We start from the raw sequence: 22807 nt of genomic DNA, 5'->3' as shown, positions 1-22807 counted from the left end.
CCTTTTGACTGACCAAACGCAACTGTAAAAAAATTTTGGAAAAATATTCATGTCTGCAGGTTCCTTTTTCTCCTAAAAATGATTATGTAATCATACTATATAGGTGAAAAATTTTAATTTGAATTTTCAGTTGGCCTGTGTGTGGGATAGTTGTCTGTTGACTAACCAAACACAACTGTAAAAAAAATATGGAAAAATAGTCATATCTGCAGGTTCCTTTTTCTCCTAAAAATGATTATGTAATCATAGTATATAGGCGGAAATTTAAATTTGAATTTTCAGTTGGCCTAGGTGCGGAATAATTGGCTTCTGATTAACCACACACAACTGTAAAATTTTTTTTTTTGGAAGAATATTCATATCTGCAGGTTCCTTTTTCTCCTAAAAGTGATTATGTAATCATACTATACAGGTGAAAATTTAAATTTGAATTTTCTGTTGGCCTGGGTGCGGGATAGTTGTCTGTTGACTAACCAAACACAACTGTAAAAAAAATTGGAAAAATAGTCATGTCTGCAGGTTCCTTTTTCTCCTAAAAATGATTATATGATTATATGATTACCTATATAATCATACGATCATTTTTAGGAGAAAAAGGAACCTGCAGACATGAATATTTTTCCAAATTTTTTTAATATATAGGTATGTATTACGCTTTTTTTTTGCTGTACAAATTCACTCTAAGGGGGTGAAATTGACCCCTGAAAATCAGGCTATTTTTATTTTTGCGTTATAACTCGCAAACTGTAAGGGATAGAATAAAAGTTTCAAGTCAAAAGTCACTTCTTTTAATTAGATCTATCATTTGGTGAATAAATTATTTTGCAGTTCACGAGTTATAACACAAAATCCGAACATAGCCGGATTTTCGGAGGTGAATTTCACCCCCTTAAAGTAAATTTGGGCAGCAAAAGAAATGTATAATACATATCTATATATCATTTACACATCCCCAAAGTTTCGTAATTTTTTTACTTTCCGGGTTGGTGATCTTCCCTTGCGAGTAAATTTAGTTTGAAGATTATTATTGATTAATATTATTTTTAACTTTCCCGTGTCATCCACATGAAAGTCTAGACGTTCTATTTTGAAGCAGTCTATATTTTCAGCAATCCTACTGTCACTGTTTAAATTGTCATAAAATTTGAAACAATCTGCTGAAACGGGGTGCATCATTTCTTGTCAATTTGTACAATAATATTGGCCATAATATTGGTAGATCAGTAAAAGTATCCATTTCTTTAACCCAAGTTTCAAAATGAGTAGCTTAAAAAACAATACTTCATCGCACACACGTTCGATAATTTGGTTTGTTAGTCGTGAAAAAAATTCCGAGTAGAAGCTCGGCGCAACGAAGAAGACGACTGTGTATCTTGCGAGACAAGAGCACAGGAGCAGAAGATGCAGAGCGGATTCCTGAGAACGAGGTGGATGCTGAAGAAAGCTTTGAAAATTCACTCCCAGAATCAGTTGAGGATTGGATCCATAATCGACAATCCACAAGCGACGAACTTTAAGTCCACACATGTAATTCTAATCGTTATTACAATTCAAATTATACGAATACAATTAATATGTAAATCTCCTCGAGCATTCAGAGACCTTTCTAAAAAGAAGAATTACGAATTCTGTCATTAATGTTCCACAATCGTAACTTCAGTTTAAATTTCCCGAAGCTGAGTTAAATGAGTTATATAAATAAGAATTTTAATAACTGAAAAAAATGCAACGCGAAAAATATTTCGTAAGAAATAAGGGAAGGGGGTTAGAATATAAAATCTTAGGAATTCTTGTACCGAGGGAGGGAGGGGGTAAGAAATCACCAAAATTAGGACGGCCCGGTTATGACGGTAACCAACTTTGTAACAGAACACTATGGTACTTTGCAACAGGGCCTATATCTGTGACAAGAAGCTGGGCAGGTTTAAATTTTAAACAAATCGCGAGTTCATAGCAAAGTTCAAACTACATGTACATGGAGTTAGATTAGATTACATACTTCATTGGAAGCAGGATCTGTTTCTATGATTCTGAATTCGTATTCCTTACAAACATTTCCCAATTCTAAACTGTTCAGAAAACCCTGAATTCTCCAGTGAACATCCTTTTAACGAACCTATCGTATTACAACTCTAAATGTAGTATCTAAACATGGTTTTCAATATCAAGCAAGTTTGGCACTCTCAGCTACTTGGTTTCTTTCATTTTAACAATTCCGCCCTTGCGAACAGCCCCGTTGACGTCCACTGGCGCGTTCCACTTGCGTCCCGCGATCTAACACCCTCATGAAGGCCAAGACTCAACCACCGAGAAGTGAACGATACAAAATTTCGAAAGTTTCAGCGGCAAGGGTCAGGCCAATGGAGTCCAACGTTTCAGGCCCTGGCGAAAAGTGTCCATCGATCACTGGGGCAACGCTGCCGTCCGTCGACAGTGGCCAGATGAAGCGCGCGAGCGGGCACCCCGATTCGAAATTCGTTCCTCGGACGGGTTCGTTGCTCGTCCACGCGCGTTCGCCGCGCGATTAGCGTTCCAACGGCGATGATGACTCTGGAAGCGAGCCGATAGAAGGTGCTTTCGAGGTCGCTGTCCACCCTGAGGTCACCCTCCTGTACCGACCGAACAATATCCGATGGGAACCCTTTGGCTGCGAGCGTGAAGCGGCAACGGAGAAACGGGGAACGCAGGCAGAAGACAGAGAGAGAGAGAGAGAGAGAGAGAGAGAGAGAAAGAGAGACAGAGAGAGGGACCAGGGAAAAGGGACGAACGGAAGGGAGAGGGCGAGCGCGAGAGGGGGAGGGAGGGAGGGAGGAACGAAGGAGAGAGAGAGAGAGAGAGGAAAGGCGTGCTTGTTCACATTACCTTACTTACTATACGAGGTCAATGCCACCGCGTCCGTCCCGCGGCCCCACTTCACTTCACTTGGCTTCACTTGGCTCCCCCCTCGCGCTTCTCCCTCGCCCTACCCACGGCTCTCGTCTCTTCCCTCCGCTGCCTCTCCTCTCCCTCTTTCTCATTCGCTCGCGTTCCTCCCGAGGCCTTCCTTCCCCTCGCTCGCCTGCTGCGCCGCGCGATCCGTCCCCGTTCCTTCCTCTTCCTTCCTCTTCCTTCCATCCACACCCGATCCTTAGCGTGCCTCCTTCTCCTCCATCGGTGCCGTCGCCTCCTCCGCCTCGTCCTCCTCCGCCTCCTCCTTCAGCTGCCTCCTCCCCCTCCCCCCGCGCCACCCGTCCCCCCTGCGCCGGCACCGCCGCACCGGCACCCTTTCCCCTCTGTTCCGCCGCGACCACCCCCACCGAGCATTCTCATCGACCGCTCGTGTATAAGAGCACAGAGAGTGGCTCTTCGGGTATCGTCTCTCGTCGTCGCCACCCCGTCTCCCCCCCCCCACCCCCTGCTTACTTTTCTCCTTCCTTCCTTCCTTCCTTTCTTTCTTTCTTTCTTTCTTTCTTTCCTCCGTTCTTTCATTCTTTCGTTCTCCCCCACGGTATCTTCCTCTATCTGCTACGTCCTCCGTCCTCCGCGTCGTCGCACCGCGCTCCGCGCCTCGCCTGCCTCCTCTTCCTCCTCGGCGGCTCCTACCTCCGTACTCCGCAGCCTCCTTCTCCTACGGTCCTCACCCCCCCCCCTCCCCGTCCTCCGCGGCCCCCAGCCGGTATAAACTATTCCAAAAATTCGTACTGTTATTATTATCACTTAACCATTCCCAGCAGGCCGGGCCTCCGCTCCCAGCACAATGCGAGACTTTGTTCGCGGTCGATCCAGGAGCGCGTCCAAGATCCCCCTCCCATTCCTCGTCTCTCAGCGGCGAGGCGTCTGCCGTCTCTTTGGTGGTCTCTCTCTCACGGGTCGAATCGATTTTACGAGAGTTCCTACTCTTCTTCTTTTCCTCCTTCTTCGCCTCCTCCTTCTTTCCTTCTACTTTTCATTTTTTTTTTTGTTCCTTATCCCACCCACCCCCCCTCTCCCGCGCACCCGACCCCGCGCTCCCCCTATTTTCTCCCTTTTCTCTCCCCTCCCCAGGTGCTCCTCTTTCTCCCGCTGTCTGTATTCTTTCATTCCGAGATCGAGGGTGAGAAAGGATGAATGATCGTTAGGGAGGACGGACCCGTGGCTCGGGCTTTAAGCCTCGTTCCGTCGGGATTGAAAGAAGCCCGGATCTCTCCCCCGAAGCTCCGAGTTTACGCGCACAAAGAGGTGGACGGGATTAGAGGTCGCGAGGAACCGCGAGGGCGCGACTGATAAAGGGGGCGCCGATCGCGAATTAGGGAATGTTGATCGCGGCGGAGCTGTCGCGCAACACCTGACCTAGCCAATGGAGAGTTGGAGTGGAAATTAAAAGCGAAGCCACCCCTCGCCCGTCGGTATCGGCGAGTCACGAAATGGACCAGCTGATAGCGTTCATCTGGCAACTGGGTGCTTCCAAACTCAATTTTCATACTCGTAACCACGTTCTACTTCAATCTCGGCCCAAAGTCCAACTTTCTTCCCGTTTTGGTAGCTAAAGGCTAAAGTCACTCTTTCCTCGCCGAATACTTCAGTGCACAGTGGTAGTACCACACGAGTAGGGAATTCAATCCCGGGATCCCGGCTGTTTTTTGGATTCTAAAACTCCCGGGATTTGATACATCAAGTTATTTATTTATTTATTTATTTATTTATTTATTAATCATAAACGGGTTAAAACCCATTATATAGCAAGGATACATCAAATTATGCGTGTTGAATACAAATAAATCTAAATATATGCATACTATATCAAATTATATTTAACAATGGAGAGAAAAATGAAAAAATATAGGTGAAGAATGAGTAATGAGAAATGAAAAATGTACAATGAAAATGGAAATGAAGATGAGAATGAAAATGAAAATAGGAATGAAAATGAGTTATAACTTATCCAGAGAATTTCGAGAATTTTTAAAAACGTAAATTAGTTTATGTACAGCTGAAAAATATAAAAATGGAATCCAAACAACAGCTGGGATCCCGGGAACCTAAAACTCCCCGGGTTTTGATATATCAAGTTATAAACTTATCCAGAGAATTTCGAGAATTGTTAAAAACGTAAATTAGTTTATGTACAGCTGAAAAATATAAAAATGGAATCCAAAAAACAGCTGGGATCTCGGGAACCTAAAACTCCCCGGGATTTGATATATCAAGTTATAAACTTATCCAGAGAATTTCGAGAATTGTTAAAAACGTAAATTAGTTTATGTACAGCTGAAAAATATAAAAATGGAATCCAAAAAACAGCTGGGATCTCGGGAACCTAAAACTCCCGGGATTTGATATATCAAGTTATAAACTTATCCAGAGAATTTCCAGAATTTTTAAAAACGTAAATTAGTTTATGTACAGCTGAAAAATATAAAAATGGAATCCAAACAACAGCTGGGATCCCGGGAACCTAAAACTCCCCGGGTTTTGATATATCAAGTTATAAACTTATCCAGAGAATTTCGAGAATTTTTAAAAACGTAAATTACATTATGTACAACTGAAAAATATAAAAATGGAATCCAAAAAACAGCCGGGATCCCGGGAACCTAAAACTCCCCGGGATTTGATATATCAAGTTATAAACTTATCCAGAGAATTTCGAGAATTGTTAAAAACGTAAATTACTTTATGTACAACTGAAAAATATAAAAAAGGAATCCAAAAAACAGCCGGGATCCCGGGATTACGATCCCGGGATTGAGTTCCCTACACACGAGCTAATTATACAAGATGACTCGTTTAAATCGACCCTCTCGAATATCTTCGAAACCGTTGATTACACAGACAAATGTTTCGAATGAAAGTTGTATGGTTTCGAAGGTGGAATAAGTTGGGGTAATAAGGTTTTTTGTGGGTGGACACGTAGAGGACATATGAAGGTCAAGTTTGTTTTTTTAAATGTAATTATACATTTTTTAATACGCCTTTCGAGTCAGCTCGTCATTTCCGACGAAAAAGTATTAGGCTATTTATGTCGAAAATCCATTTGATTGGGAGATATTTGAATTTCAATATTGCGCAGTGGTGCCTTCTTTCAGGAGATAAGTTCAAGCAGGCGGATGTACTTGCTACTGCAGTTGAGTAGCACTTCGCAATATTGAAATTTAAATTCCCTCGTAAGTGTCGCCACAAAATTTTAGGACCTTCCTTGAAGTTTACAAAAAATTGTTTCAGGCAAAGTTCAACTATATTTAAGTGCGCGTAACTTCCCTAACCCAGAATTCCTTTGTTGGTTTTGTTTGACTAATGAAGTTCATCGGTGCGAAAATTATCTTTTATATTACTTCGTGGAATGCACGAGAGGACAGGGGTGAAATGTTTATGTCAGGATGTTTGTATCGATAGCGAGACCAATCGATAGGATCCGAGTGCTTGACGAATCTCTCCGCGAGACTTCTTTCTGCCGGACCGTTTCGGAGCGTAATGACGCTGCCTTCCGAGTGTCTTAAATAAATTAAGAATTAAAACTACAGATGTGCTTTTAGTATCCATTGCTTAATTTCCAATATTATTTTCGGAGAGATGCATGTTACCGTCTGTTTTTTATGTGGAACTATAGCAGTTGTTTAATATTTTGTATTACGACAAATCTGGCGACTATATATAAGTTACAAAGGAGAACACAAATTACATATGAGAAGACAAAGGAAGCTGGGCAACTTTTGTCTGAAACAATTTTTTGTGAAGTTCAAGGAAAGTCCTAAAATTGAGTGGGACACCCTGTACAGTAATTATATCATTTATTTCGATCACTGTTGTTGTTTTTATACAAAACACTGTAATATGATTTTTATAACTTAAGGGGGAACAACACCCTGAAGCCCGGAAAAAAGTGCAATTTTTAACAATTTTTTGTTAGATGTCCATACTTCGTAGGAAAGTCATTGACACGGGGTTTAAACGTGCATGCAGTGGACAGTATTTTAGAATTTTTGTATGACAAAATATACAGTTTTAATCAAGTTATAGAGGTCGCCGTTAGAGCGCGACGCGTCGAACACGATTTGATAGTTTCCCACTTTATTCACGTCGCGTTCATCTGAGGAAAAAAAGGAGAGAGGTTTTTTAATCTATATTAATATAGTTACAGTTAAGCGCGCGGAAATTTAATTACAATAATTTTTGGAGAAATGGCGGAGCTTAAAGGAGAAAGTTCTAAAATTTCGAGTCAGTTTAAGGAAAAAATATATTTTGGGGTGGAAAAAATAGTAAAAATAATTTATTTTTATTTTCCGTGCGCTTAACTGTAACTAAATTAATATAGATTAAAAAAAATGCGCTCCTTTTTTTCTCAGATGAACGCGACGTGAATAAAGTGGGAAACTATCAAATCGTGTTCGACGCGTCGCGCTCTACAGCGACCTCTATAACTTCATTAAAACTGTATATTTTGTCACGCAAAAATTCTAAAATACTGTCCACTACATGCACATTTAAACCATATATCAATGACTTTCCTACGAAGTATGGTCTGGGTTAGGTCTGGGTTAAAAATTAAAAAAGAAAAAAAAGAAAAAAAAGAAAAAAAAATTTTAAAAAGAATTTAAAAAATTAATAATTAATAATTAAAAAAAATTAAAAAACATTTTAAAAAAAATTAAAAATATAATTTTAAAAAAATTATAGAAAAAAAATTAAAAATATAATTTAAAAAAAATTATAGAAAAAAATTTTAAAATTTTTTTTTAAAAAATTCACTTTTTCCCAGGCTTGAAGGTGTTGTTCCCCCTTAATCTGAACTAAAGCTTGAGTGCACCTTTTCTGATAGACTCGACACGCGGCTTTCAGTTATATTTATTCTACGGTATTTTGTGGCAAGGGAATGAATGACTGTATAAATGAGTAAGTACGAAGTTAGACTCTGAAATGGGCAGTCAGAACGGTGATGAATAATGTTTTGAAAATAACTACCACGTGGAACTTATCAGTCGAACCCCTCAGTGACTCAGCCCTACCAGTAGCCTGGTCAGCCAACACTATCGGCGACATAGAGGGTGTCACTGAATTGGCGGTATAACTTGAAATGGGGCTGATTGTTCCTGCGAAGATGAATAGAAACTGAGGCCTACAATTTTGTCATACAATTTTTCTTTTTCGAGGTAATCGATTGCTTCCTTTAATCATTACATTAATATCGAATATGTTTCACATTTATTTTAGCAATTTTTTAAATGCAGCTTTAATAAGCCTCATCGTACAGACTACTTAGGAAATAATACGGCTAGAACAGAGTTTTGCAAAATGTAATCTAATTACAAATCACAAATTACGATTAAACTGTAATTGTGTAATTAATTACACTTTATTTTCTGTAATTGTTAATCTAGGTAGTTGACCATTTGGTTTTGTCAACTATCTAAATGAACGATTACCGAAAGTAATGTCTAATCAATTACACAATTACAGTTAAAAAAAAAAATTACAAAACAAAAAATATATTTCTGTAGCTTAAGACATCCTTAAAACAATGCAAAAAGTCTCATTAAATTATATACAGTAGTTTTCCCTTAATTAATTCCTAAATATCACCTATTTTTGGGGCTCTAGACCAGAACCTCCCCTTAAGGGGGTATACCCGTTTGAACCCTCGGAAAATGTATACATTTTGTGGATTTTTTTACAAGTCAACGGTTTGATGCAGATTTCCCGTTTTTTAACTATGTTTACATAGTATTATGAACTACTTATAAAAAAAGTTTCAGTTAAAAAACTATTGTTTTTCGGAAGTTACGGATACATGTCCGAAAGTCTCTCGATTTTAGACGGCTAAACGGTGGCCCTAAAAACTCGCGCTACGTTCAACCAATTTACTTCAAATTTTGCATGCAGAATCATAATAAGATTCCACATCGTCCAACGAAGGCGATTTTGAAAATTTTGAAAAATAAAGAAATGGTGAGAGATCAAAGGTAAAGTTAAATTTTTCTAAGAGAAAAATCCACCTTTTTCCTTTATAAATAATAAACGGGGAATCGAAATAAAAAAAGCCTTCGTTGGACGATGCGGAATCTTATTATGATTCTGCATGCAAAATTTGAAGTAAATTGGTTGAACGTAGCGCGAGTTTTTAGGGCCACCGTTTAGCCGTCTAAAATCGAGAGACTTTCGGACATGTATCCGTAACTTCCGAAAAACAATAGTTTTTTAACTGAAACTTTTTTTATAAGTAGTTCATAATACTATGTAAACATAGTTAAAAAACGGGAAATCTGCATCAAACCGTTGACTTGTAAAAAAATCCACAAAATGTATACATTTTCCGAGGGTTCAAACGGGTATACCCCCTTAAGTTGCAATGGTAGCTCAACTCTATAGTCGGTCCATATAATAATTCCCGACACAGGTACCTATCTCCGCGAATATTAGGTTATCACTCACCCTGCGTGCCGATTCAATCGCGCCACTTATGGGATGACCTAACAAGTCCAATTGCCAGAACATTGGCGGCGAGGTTTATTCGTTGTCCCTGTTATAAAAGACGTTCCGCCGCAAGGAGGAGGGAGCTCCGAATTGCCCACTTACCAGATTGCAAGTCGACATCGAACGGGCCGGAGGGGCGCAGACCGGGCTTCGCGGGGGTGAATCTGTGCGTCGCAGGAGCGGGGTGGCTCCACTGCTCGCGGTGGGCGTAAAATTAGAGGTGTCCGTTACTTCGGGTCTTAATAGCGGTGACAGTGAATGAACCGTGACGCAGATATGTATTTACGTAGAACGAAACGAGCCGCACACACGCGGCCGATCGCGATATTTACTTTGGCTCGGCGTCATTGACGTCAACCGCGTAAAAGGGCACGCATTTACCTCGAGCGTGCTTCCAAATAATACAATCACGACATTTCTACCAGCCACGAATGTCCCCTCCGTGAATGACAAAGAACGCAGCAGCAGATAAGTTTGACAATGCACGCCCACGCGGCGACCTCTAAACGCTGGGCCTCCGCTACCAGTAAAGTCGCGGTCGCCTTTTACACCTTGCTTCCACGCTGCTGATAGGGGCAAACATTCGCCACCAAAACGAATTGCAAAGTAACGCTTTCAAGGAATTAAAGGGTCTTCGTAGTGCGACGGCTGAAAAGAACTTAAGTTTTTGGGAATTAAAAAACAAAACAAGTAGTAGCTTTAATACTTGGTTTAATACTCGCTTTATTTACTAGCTTTAATACTCGGCTTCGGCCGAAATTTAGATTCTGATTTTATAAAAAAATTTTTAGAAATTAATTAAAGAAAAACTACTGTATATAATTTAATGGGACTTTTTGCATTGTATTAAGGATGTCTTAAATTATAGAAATATATTTTTTGTTTTATAATTAATCATTACAGACGGCACTGGGGAGTCGTTAAAGTCAAGGCATAAAAAAATTCATCCAAATCGGTGGGACCTGTATCTCCAAAAGTTATTATCCAATTCGACTGAAACTTTTTTTATTTTGAAGAATATACTTCTGGCTAGGGAAGAAACCAGAAAAAAATACAAAAAATTGAAAAATTCTAATTTTCTAAGGCGTTGAAAGCATGAAAACTATAGGGAAAAAGTGATTACAAACTTGAAGTGTCGTTATTTTCTAAAAAAATATCATTTTTGTAATTTTTGTAGTTCCCCCCTAGCCAGAAGTATATTCTTCAAAATAAAAAAAGTTTCAGTCGAATCGGATAATAACTTTTGGAGATACAGGTCCCACCGTTTTGGACGAATTTTTTGACGCCTTGACTTTAACGACTCCCCAGTGCCGTCTGCAATGATTAATTATAAAACAAAAAATATATTTCTGTAGCCTAAGACATCCTTAAAACAATGCAAAAAGTCCCATTAAATTAAATATTATAGTTTTCCTTTAATTAATTCCTAAAGATCACCTATTTTTGGGGCTCCAGACCGGCAGGTCCCCTTAAATTCAAATTACATTATCTTTCCTTCAGTTCCACAAATCCTTTCGTTGCATATAATTTAAAAACACGCCCATTCATAATTTCACTTAATCCCCGACGAAGCTTCTCCTCTTTTGCAGCAGAAATTATCATGATAAACAACCAGCTGGAATTAACTAGAAATATCTTCGCAAAGTACATACACTCGATGAATTAAAAATCGTGCTCTTTCAAATTCAAATCATATTTATCTTCTCCTCGGCTTTACGCGTTTATTCGTTACGTATTATTTAAAACAAAAAACTGCCCATTCGAATTTCAACTTTTTGCCCGTCGAAGCTCCTCGACAATTCCAGCGAGAATGCTCGTGATAAATATTAGCGCGAACAGGTCTCACATGCATGAATGTCCGCAACCTTCTGCGATGCAAATGCAACGTGACCAATGTCAAGGCTGCGCCAACAGCGGTAGCCGCATTTGCGAGCGCTGCAACAAATCTCGCGTGCTCGCGAGCATAATTCCGTCTCGCCGTCCGCGTCGAAAGAGCATCGAACAAAGGTACGTTTAATACCGTGCGAATTCCCCTTAGTTCGCGGTGCCACGGCGCCGCGATTCCATCGCCGACGATACCAACGAGACACTTTTTCAATTCCCGCGACGCGCCCGCCAACCGAAAAATCGTTATATTTTTATCGATGACGCTCGGTCCCTCGATTCCCGTGGCTGTCTGATCGGAGCCCGTCGCCAACTAGGGATTACAATTATCATAATTTCCGCGATTAGGAATATCAAAATTCGCAATCTCTCGAGCCAACGCGGATCCGCTTGGGGAACTCGCAATTAAACGCATTGTCATCCAATTATTTCTCAACGTTTGTACGCATTTCGACTTGTCGTTTAAGGGGGAACCCCGCCCTGAAACCACTAACAAAAGACAGAGTTTGGGATTTTTTTTTGGTCGTATAAATAAAAATATAGGGCTTGGATTTTTTTATATAGTTTTAAGGCGACCTTTATTTTACTAGATTCTTTTTTTGTTTACGAAAAATTGTACGAAATGGCCGTGAACAAAATGACTTCCCGGAGCACTGCAAAAAACTGGCCCACACTCCTGGGAACGACTGGATCATCTGAGATGGAAATACGAAAAAGATATATAAATAGTAATATATTATCTTTGATCTAGCGTAGGATTTTCGCAAAATTCGAATTATTCTGGAAATTATAGCAGTTTGAGGAATTTTTTATATAACAATTTCCACTGAAATGCTTGCAAAAAATCGAATAATTGAAATATTCAAAAAATCCTAAGCTGGGTTATAGATAATATATTCCTGTTCATATATCTATTTTGTATTTCCTTCTCAGATGATCCAGTCATTCCCGGGAGTGTGGGCCAGTTTTTTTGCAGTGCTCCGGGAAGTCATTTTGTTCACGGCCATTTCGTTCAATTTTTCATAAACAAAAAAAGAATCTAGCAAAATAAAGATTGCTTTAAAACAATATAAAAAATCGAAGCCCTATATTTTTATTTATACAACCAAAAAAAATCCCAAACTTGGCCTTTTCTTAGTGGCTCCAAGATGGGGTCACTTAAGGAAAAATGTAATTGCTCCTAAATGCAAGTTCCGTTGCAAAAGAAACTAGTCGATTAATGCGTACTGTAAAAATTTGAAATGTAAAATCAACGACCTTAAAATGGCACTGCTGCCCCTCTAGAAAAATAATGTTAATGTTATTTACCAGACTTCACTCGCCAGTCTCGATCGTTTGTATGCCTCGTCGATTAAAAGAGATTATGTTCGCTGTGATTGATTCGTGTTTAAACTGAAAATGGAAACCAGCTGCTAGCGAGGGTTCATTAAGTTCGTCCAGCACTTTGATAAATGTGCGTGGAAACACGAGCACGCGGTTTTCTCGTTCGAGTCTCGATTCACTTTTTAATGGTACAATGGGCAAGCTAATGGTGTATATTCAGGTCTGCCATTCAATAAACTTCTGACATCATCCTATAACAAATCAGAACGCGTAATTTCCATTAACCAACCCGTTAACTAATTCCGACACATTATTTAATTGGGTTAACAGTAAGCTACTTGCTTTAAGGGGTTATGCCTAGTCAGGCGGTCGAAAAGAGGCGAATATTTGTGAATTTTTTTTGAAGAAGCGGAAGCGTATATTTTTACAGAACTTTTTGCGATTAAAAGAGCAACATTTGAAGAACATTTGGTAATTTTTTCGTAGAAAAATATTTACGTTTATAATAAAATAAAAAGCGACATCCAAGAAGCATTTTTAAAAATTTGGTTTTGCCGTGAGCGCTGCCATTCGGAACCAGATTATCTAAAGTCAAGAAACAAAACAGATTTCGTTAGTATATTAATGTATCCTCTGCTTAACGGAAGGAATTTCTGAAATATTAATTTAAAACAAAATGGCGGCTATTTAATTTTGAAATCCTGATTTATGCAGGAAAAAATCAGGATTTCAACTTTAAATAGCCGCCATTTTGTTTTAACTTAACATTTCGGAAAATTCTCTCCGCCAACCTGAGGATACATTAATATACTAACGAAACCTTTTTTGTTTTTTGATTTTAGATAATCTGGTTCCGAATGGCAGCGCTCACCGCAAAACCAACTTTTTAAAAATGCTTCTTGGATGTCGCTTTTTATTTTATTATAAACGTAAATATTTTTCTACGAAAAAATTACCAAATATTCTTTAAATGTTGCTCTTTTAATCGCAAAAAGTTTTGTAAAAATATACGCTTCCGCTTCTTCAAAAAAAAATCACAAATATTCGCCTCTTTTCGACCGCCTGACTAGGCATAACCCCTTAAGTTCCATAGCGACACGAGTACTGTTATTTCAGGCTTTCTCTTGAGAGACTTTACATACGATTACAAAGGTACCTAGGTCCGTGTCGTTCGAAAGAATAATTCAAACTTCTCCGCGTGAAATCCAATGATTATTCGTTACCACCGATTCGATACTCTTTCCAATGCCTCCGCCAGACTGATTCAAGATCCTCTAACAATCCACTGTGCCCACTTGCAAATGTATGTTGCGAAGTTTGAAGTAGGACAGAGCCTGAGAATCGGCGCCAGGCCGTCATATCTTGGGATCAAATTATTGCCAAATTCCGAACGGCAACGATAAAGAATCGTACAAGCGAAGCCACCCCTTTACCAGCGAAACTGCCAGGGGCAGCTGCAGCAGTGCTCCGAACACGGCGCTCGGCTCCATTGTCGCGGAGCGGGGCTGTTTTTTCTCGCGGCGACCAGTCCCGGGCGAGGCAAGATTGATTCGTGGATCGTGGCTCCGGCGGACGTGGTGGTTGCAACAAACATCGTGACAAAGGGATGTCGGCGTCGGCCGGTGGCGACAGGCCGCTGTCTGTTGGCGGTCGTCGTCGAAAATCCGTGGAGACGCGGCCTGTTCCAGGAAGTAGGAGCCACTGGGATCATCGACCCTTCGCGGCTATTTCAGTTATTTTGCAGCATGCAGCTATTTTAAATACATATTGTGGAGTAGAGGCGTACGAGCATGAACCATACGGAGGTAAGGAGGGCGGAAGAGAGACGGAACCGGGGACCAAGATACGGAGGAGAGAGAGAGAGAGAGAGAGAGAGGGGGGGACAAAGAGTCTAGCAAGCGAGAGGGAAAGATGGAGATGGAGTGAAAGAGGAAGAAGCCACGGGGAAAGGAGCAGACGGGGATCGAGAAAGAGGGAACGAGGAACGGGTGGACAGAGGAGAGTGAGAACGGGGGAGGGATATCGCGGGGGAGAGAGAGAAAAGAGAGGAGTAGAGGAAGAGACGGAGTGGGGATGAGGACAACTCTCTTGGGAGGAAAGCAGGGAGCAGAGACGCGATGCAGTGAGAGGCCAGAGGGGTTGGTATTTATAGCCAGCCCCGTCGTCGTCGTCTTCGTCGGCGTCGTCGCCGTTGTCGTCGTCGTCGACAGTCTTTGACTCGTCGGTGAAATTTCAGGGAGGGGTGCACCCTTCTCTCCTATCTCTGCTGTGCCTTCGCCCTCCGCCCTCCCCCAACACACACGCACCGGCCCCCTTTCCGTGGCTCCCAGTCACTCTGTTAAAGGAATTTCCTATGATTAGAATGAGTATTTCTATACGCCGCCCTGAACTCCGCTTATACGTGTGTTAGGACCAGAATAATCAACACCCGTGTCTGGCCGCGTCGCGATAGGTTCCTCCTCGATCTCTCGCGGGCGAACTCTCGCACCGGCCGGCCCGGACGCCGCCGCGGGCCTCTCGGACCTCTCTCTCTCTCCCCTTTTCCGCCCGGCGGGAACCAGAGTCCGCTGGCTGGGGCTCCCGACGGCCCACGTCCAGGACTTCCCTGCTTCCTCGCGGAATTACGCTCCGGCGCTGGAGGAATCGGCCAGACGTCTGCGCCAGGGGATGGAGCGGCGCTGAGAAGCCGGGGGTCGCGATTCATTGGAGACGCGGGGCACAGTGGTCCCAAATCGACAAAAGGTGGTGAAAATTCAATTCTCGAAGTATATAGCGGCTTTTTGCTATTATGGTGGATTTGTTGTACATATGTCAGTGCGTCAAATACCGCTTGAATTTCTTAAATATATTGATTGGTTATTGGGATATAGGCCGTCAAAGTTGACGACAGAGGGGCCCAAGAAATAGCCCCTTTTTGGGTCCCACGATTTTGGAACGGAATTTTGTGGCAAATGATAGCTTGTGATGAGACATCAATCAGGACAAATTTTCAGGTTGAGGTGACGATTAGTTTCTGAGATATGAGAGGTGAAAGAAGTGAAAATTCATTAAGGCGTCAGCCCATACGCTGCGATGTATAAACTTTTATGTCATTCTGATAATTTACACAATTATTTCCAGGGGTTTTGCTGACTGCTAATAACCACTGTGCGGTGTGTCGTCTTTGGGGATTTAAAGAAATGGGGTTGTTTAAATCCCCAAGGGGGGGGGCGGGGGTGGTTTGATATTTTTTGTTAATATGTCTGTCGCGTGCGTTGAGTGAGCTGTTTAGATTTATTCTTCAGTTCAGAGGGGCTGGATAGAGTCGTCTAGAAATTTCAGTTTAACCCCTTAGGTGCGAAATAACGTTTAGGGAGACTTGGGGCACTTTGATGCAAGGGGCACAATGAAACATTAATATTATCTTGATATCTATAGGGTATCAGCTTATAATCTTATATCTATGAAGATGGTAGCTTATAGGGTGTCTTGTGATCGTGGTTTGAACTTGTAACAGTTTCTACACAAGAATTCATTTAAGAAGGAACCCGTTTCGCGCATGTAGAATGGGCTCATTGGCTCCGAAGAAGCGTTGGTGGGGGTACAGCCAATAGTGGCTTCTCCCGGCACCAATGAGCGTCAACCTGCGCAGAACCGGTCTAAACTCGTCGGTCGGCAGGTTCCTTCTTAAATGACATGGAGTTTAGATATCAAGAGAATATTAATTCATTGTGCCCCTTGAACCGAAGTGCCCCAACTCCCCCTAGACGGCTTAAGAAAGCAGATCCCGAGTTTAAACAATTATATTAAGCCTCCATTCCTCGTTCTAGTCTGCGAATATTGTATGTACTTGATATACACAATGTTGTAATATTCATTAAACTAACAATAGGAAAATTTTGTACATTTTCTTATCATCTTAGAGGGGTGTTTTCACCCCCTAAATATACAATCGGACTAAAATAAAAAACATATTTCTAATTTTTCAGCCCTCTAAAACGTATCCGCAAACCGATGAGACAGGTAAAATGAAGATAAAAATGTTCTACAAACATGGTCCTGTTCTATAACCAAATCCAAAACGAAAACTTAATGAGATATAGGGTGATGGTACCTAATATCACCTAGTAAAACTTAAATCACTGTTAATTAAATAGTAATCGATATTTTTATATGCAATTTGTTTCAAAGTAAAGAGAAATTAATCATGTTTCATGCAGCATAAGTTAGAATCGTTGAAACCTACAAATTGTTAATTAGGACTCAAAAAACATAAGACATGCAGAAAATCGGGTTCTGAACAAAGTGTAGAATATTGATTAATTCACGAGTTTTTGAAGTTATTTTCCCATGTGTTTTTATTATTTCTTGCTACATAAATATTTTTTATCATTTTTTTAAATTAGGATTAGGTTTCAAAGAATATTTTATTATAAAAATATAGAAACAGGATCTTTAAAATCTTTTATTTTTTTACGTTTGGATTTACACACTGGACAAACGAAGCTAATTTCGGCTGCTCCGCAAATTTCATTACCTCAGTTGTAGCAAACATTACATCGAAACCATAGGCGGTATTGAGAACACGCATACTGATAAAAAAAAACACGGTATTTTCACTACGAAAAATATTTGAATCTATTACATTTCTTCGGTACTTCATTAACTAGGGCATTATTCCTAGTGGATATTCTTCCATTCACAGAATTATTAGACTTACCTTCTCCGAATGTGATGTAAAATTGTCGCAGTGCAATAAATTTTTACACTATGGTTTAAAAATTTAACTAGGATTCATTAAAATACACCCCTTCCTGTATTGTTGATCGCATGACGCTGCAATTACAGTATGTTGTCCTACGTATGTTTAGGTACTAATTCAGTTCATGACCGATTGTTAGTGCTTGCTTTGCGAGATATAACGAGTGGCGATATTAGGCACATACAGTGACTCGCATTAATATTCGGACACTTTTTAAAATCGCATAACTTTTTTAGAATTGGTCCAAACAACTTGAGTTTTTTTTAGAAGCTAGAAGGATTAGTTTGCTAACTGACGCGTTTCGTCGTTTTGAAAAAAAAAGGTATTTGGTTGGAATAGCGAAAAGAATAGTAAAGGTCGATTTTTAAACTTTTTTTGTGAGCTTGTAATGAAAATTAAAAAAAAACGTTTGTAGATTGCAGTAAGTTGTATACGTGCTTAAAATTTCATCAAAATCGGTTAACGTTGCTCCGAGCTACAAAGTTTAAAGATCGCAGAATAAGATTGAAAATCGCTGATTTCGGGAATTTTCGCGATTCTCGACCTTATTCTGAGAGTACGAATAATTTATTCGAATAGTACGGAATATTCGAATATTTAAAGTGTTCGAATTTCAGGTTGTACCGAATGCGAATCTAAACGTGAAATATTTGTTCGTACTCTATTGTGCTATTCTTTTCATATTGGCGTATACAATTATTTATTTCCCAAATGTTAAATTTGAAACTTTATCTTTATCTTTATCTTTGATAAAGTTTTGAATGTTGAAACCAAAGGTATAAATTCTATTTAAATTTAGGGACGTAATGTATTTAAATATAGAATCATAGTAATCATTAGTAGTAATGGCAGTAATTTTATTCTTATTATTTATACAAAACCTGTTTTGGTGGAGGAAAACGAAAACATTAACGTTTTCTGGTGCAAGGCAGCTTCTCATTACCTCTGCAATATTCCCTGCCGAAGAGGACGTACGATCTGATATAGAACCCCTAATTATTCGAATAATGCTCGAATATTCGAATACAGTAAATCCCCGTTATGAGCCCAACGAACGGGGCTGGCGGCGGGCTCATAGTGGGCTGCGGACATGATTCCGCGCGGCCAGTGGCTGTGTCGAATCTTTCGTTTCCTCTCGCTCGATGTCGGGTTCTCTCACTCTCGTCCGCAGGCTTCCAAGAAATAGTGGGGATAGTCGCCGGACTGTCAACGGGAGGTAAAAACGGGCTTATAACGGGGATTTACTGTACTTCTAATTATTCGAATGATATTCGAATCTCAAATTCAAATTCTATTGGTATTCGAATACTAGAATTATTCGAATACTCGAATTATTCGAATCTCAAATTCGAATACTCGAATTATTCGAATCTCAAATTCGAATTTTACTGGTATTCGAATCTCGAATACGAATTCTACTGGTATTTGAATCTTGAATTCGAATTCTCTTGTTATTCGAATCTCAAATACGAATTCTACTGGTATTCGAATTTCGAATACGAATTCTACTGGTATTTGAATCTTGAATTCGAATTCTCTTGTTATTTGAATCTCAAATACGAATTCTACTGGTATTCGAATCTCAAATTCGAATTCTACTGGTATTCGAATTCTCTTGGTATTCGAATCTTGAATTCTAATTCTACTGGTATTCGAATCTTGAATTCTAATTCTACTGGTATTCGAATCTCAAATTCGAATTCTACTGCTATTCGAATCCCAAATTGGAATTCCACAGGTATTATAATCTCAAATTCGAATTCTCCTGATATTCGAATCCCAAATTCGAATTCCACTGGTATCCGAATCTGAAATGCGAATGCTACTGGTATTCGAATCCCAAATTCGAATTCTGCCGGTATTAAAATATTCGAATACCTAAAATATCAGAATATTCCTAACAGCCCTAGTCCAAATCGAAACTCCCATGTGCCACAAAGGGAAAATCCAAGTACTCCTGATTGTACGAATCCCCTCTTTTCCGCCATTATTATCCCGCGCGGGATCTCCAATGCCTTCCTCTAATAGATGTAACATTATTCCTCTCTTCCCTTGTTCCACGTCATTATTGGTATCCTATATTTAGCACCGTGTCTATCTATTTACATTCCCGAAGGGCCAACGAATAATGTGCAGGCAGAATCGAAGGGAAATCCTACTTACGACGGGCGAAGGAAAAAACCACGGTTCAAAGGGATTCCCGGGAAAAGGGTAAGGAGCGGCGTGGAAGCAGGCCGCGGCGCGGCGCGGCGCGGCGGGCCGAGAAGTTGAAGAAGCGGCGGTCAGACGTCTAACAATTTATAAAGCGGAGAATGCTCTCGTGTTCCGCGCCGCTCTCGTCCCGGGAACCTGACGAACGCATACCGTAGGAGTTAGCATAATTGACTGCGTACGTTAATCGAGCGGTCACGGAAGAATGCACCGCGAACGCTTCGGCGCAAACGCCGCCGGGCGGGGGAGGCGGGGGTTATTTTCAAGCACTCCGATGTGAATCGAGTTAAGGAAAGAAAAGCGGAGCGAGCGGACAGGAGCCAAACTAACAAGCTGGAATGCACACGCAGCGGACGACGCGGGTCACCGTTTCTTTGCGGTACCACGAGTAGAAAGGTGGATGCGCGTCCTTATTTTACAGTGTCGTGCCTCTTCACGGTCACTTGCGATCGTGTAAGCTGACCGAACCGCGAATTGTTCCTCGGCAGCGGCCAGGTGAACGATTCGAGAAACGAGGATCGCTGGCCGATTTCAGGCACCGTTTAACCCGTTATCCTCGTCGTTCCTTCTTTATTCTCTATGCCGAACCGCCAATAGCGTGTCCACTCGGTTGATGGTCTCGTGGCAATTTGCGTATTCCGACTTCGAAACTGTTACTTGTTATATGGAGTGTCTTAGAGGATCATCATCTTCGGTGAGCTGGTGGGGATGCAAAATGAAGTAAAAAGGGTCAGGAACTGTACACGTACTAACGTAACCACTGTTAAAGGCATATAAGTCTCTGCAATCGTAGTGATAGATTGTACGTAGGAATATGTACAGGATCTTTCAAAACATGTGGGCATAACTTGAGGGGTGAACTGGGGACATGAAGATAATGAAAAAAACTTGTATAAATATTTGTCCTATTTTACGTCGTCTTCGAGTTATAACAAGTTTTGTGTTTTAATTAGTTTTGTTACAAGCCGAGCTAATAAATACGTATAATCGAGTTCACTCACTGTCAGCTTTGAAACCTGCTTTGAAGTGTGAAACTTGAGTTAGTTGAGAAGTTTAGAAATTTGTATTGGAGCCCAGGGCGCTCATTTCGAATACCCACTTCCCTGAAGGAAAAAATTCTTTGAAAATTTTACACTAGCTTTGTTTGGAACGCGAATTATTCAGAACCTTGCAGTTCCATTTTTTTTACAGATTCTGAGTTATGCCGTATAATATACTTACGTAAAAAATTCTACATCGTTTCGTGCACGTTTCATGCAAATCCGATAACAAATGAGCGATTTATTGCAAATCTTGCAATTGTTATTTTTTTATTTTTTTATGTCTACAAAAATGTCAATATATTATTTCCTTAGATGATTAATAAAGCATCGATAAATCAATCGATTGTGTTCTTTGTTGCGGATAGTTATGAAAAAGCACCCGTTTTTTGTACACTTTGGCGCAAGTCAGGGGCAGCTCCAAATTTGAAAAATTCGCCAAACATAAAAATAAAAACTTATCAACCCAATAACTGCTACTTATTGTGTGCAAATATATATTCTTCGATTAGCGTTCTCTGTTTAATGTTAAGTCGTAGCAATAATTTTATAAACATTTTTTTCTAATTTACTCGCAGTTGGTAAAAATGGAGCTGCACCCCTTTAGCTGCAAAGTCTTCAATTATTGAAACACAATAGTGCCAGTAACTCAGAAACAACGTAATATACAAAACCAGGAGATGAGATTTTGTGGTTTTCGAAAAAAAAACATTTATGTCTGAGAAAAATTTATTTGATTAAAAAGCCATTGCTACTTGCCACTATTTATTATTACTTTGTTCACGTCTCAAAGAATTTTTTACACTATTCATTATTCATTAATAAATTAGAAGTGATGCTAATTTTTATTTCAATGATGCATACAAATTCTTGCAAATATTCCTTAATGTCTACCACGAAAATATACAACCAAACACCTGAGAACTGTGTAACATGATCAGTAGGGGTATCAGAAACCCTTCCCTTGCCACTCGAATGACAACAAATTACAAAACGCTGACCAAACAGTCTGTGATTACTAAAATAAATCCTAAAAAAATATTCCCACCATGGAAGATATCCGAACCATTTCTAAAACTTCCACGACAGATGCATTCGCAAATCAAAAACCACCCCAGTATAAACATGTGCGAAGACTGCTGGAAAAAGGAGGCAGCCCCGTAACTTCCTAAAATAAATTGAGTTACAGGTAGCACTGAATGTAAAAATAATTAACTGCGAGTTAACTGAAGGTGAAACTCCTTTTATACTTTGTGATACAGATGGCGTTGATCAAGCAGATGAACTTCGTGACTATTCCATAATTTAGTAATCATATGTCACGATAATTTTTCTAAAATTGTTCAGATTTTCTGATATATTTCCATTTCCTAATACATACTTTTGTAACAAACTAATGATAAATTATTAAAGTAATTATTTTTATACAATTTGCTGCAAAAAACCAGCAATTCAACCCTGCACTAGAGAAAATATATTTCTGCTTAAGTAACTAAAATATTCTGAGCACACGTTTAAAAATATTTTCTTAACACATTTTTTATTATTTTGCCAAAAATTAATACGCAAGGGGCTGCCTCCTCGCTGCAAACTCTTCAAATATTCAATAAAACCACAGCTCACAAAGAAGCTCACAAAATAAATTTCTCCCTACATTACTAAATTCAGAACGCTTCGGTTCACTGTCGTTGCTGTAAGATCCGATAAGTGGACGTAGGATTAGATAAGATTGCCTCGCCTCGCCCTCGGTCCCAGTAGGTTCAGTCGCCTAAACAGTTCGCTCCGCGAGCGGAAGCCTTCCAGATGTAAAGATGGTCGAAGACGCGTGAACGGACGAAGGAAGCGTATCCCTTGGACCGTCAAACAGAACATCGCCGTTAACGAGCGCGGCGAGCGTCGTCATGCGTGGTACAAATTAGTCCGTAACCCCACCGGGGTCGGGGGGATCATCGTCGCGGTTATTAGTACGCCACTAGCGAGACGATTTCGCGCGGATCAATTGGACGACGCGCGCCTCTGTAGCGATAAAAACGGCACTTTGTGCAGCTACGTTTATTGGCAACGTTGCGTAGGTCTGGTAAACAGGCACGGTCCCTAGGCCACAGCCTGGCTGCAAGGCACCGACGGTCCCTGTTCACCCTCCTAGGGATACAGGGTGTTCGAAATGCAGGCTTCCGCTTGC

General features: G+C 40.4%; 1 protein-coding gene and 1 long non-coding RNA gene across 2 annotated transcripts in view; both read left to right on the top strand.

Moving 5' to 3' along the window:
- LOC143371528 (uncharacterized) overlaps positions 1-22807 on the top strand; it is a 114228-nt gene that overhangs the window by 20872 nt on the left and 70549 nt on the right. The gene's annotated exons all lie outside the window — the stretch shown is intronic.
- LOC143371180 (uncharacterized) overlaps positions 11237-22807 on the top strand; it is a 33599-nt gene continuing 22028 nt past the window's right edge. Inside the window, exon 1 of the mRNA XM_076816127.1 lies at positions 11237-11433. Coding sequence (XP_076672242.1) covers positions 11237-11433 — 197 coding nt within the window. The remainder of the gene's footprint in view (positions 11434-22807) is intronic.

The sequence above is a fragment of the Andrena cerasifolii genome, chromosome 7 (genome assembly GCF_050908995.1).
Source record: "Andrena cerasifolii isolate SP2316 chromosome 7, iyAndCera1_principal, whole genome shotgun sequence".
Classification (NCBI taxonomy): Eukaryota; Metazoa; Arthropoda; class Insecta; order Hymenoptera; family Andrenidae; genus Andrena; species Andrena cerasifolii.
Note: the sequence above shows the minus strand (reverse complement) of the source record. Positions and strands in the feature narration are given on the sequence as shown.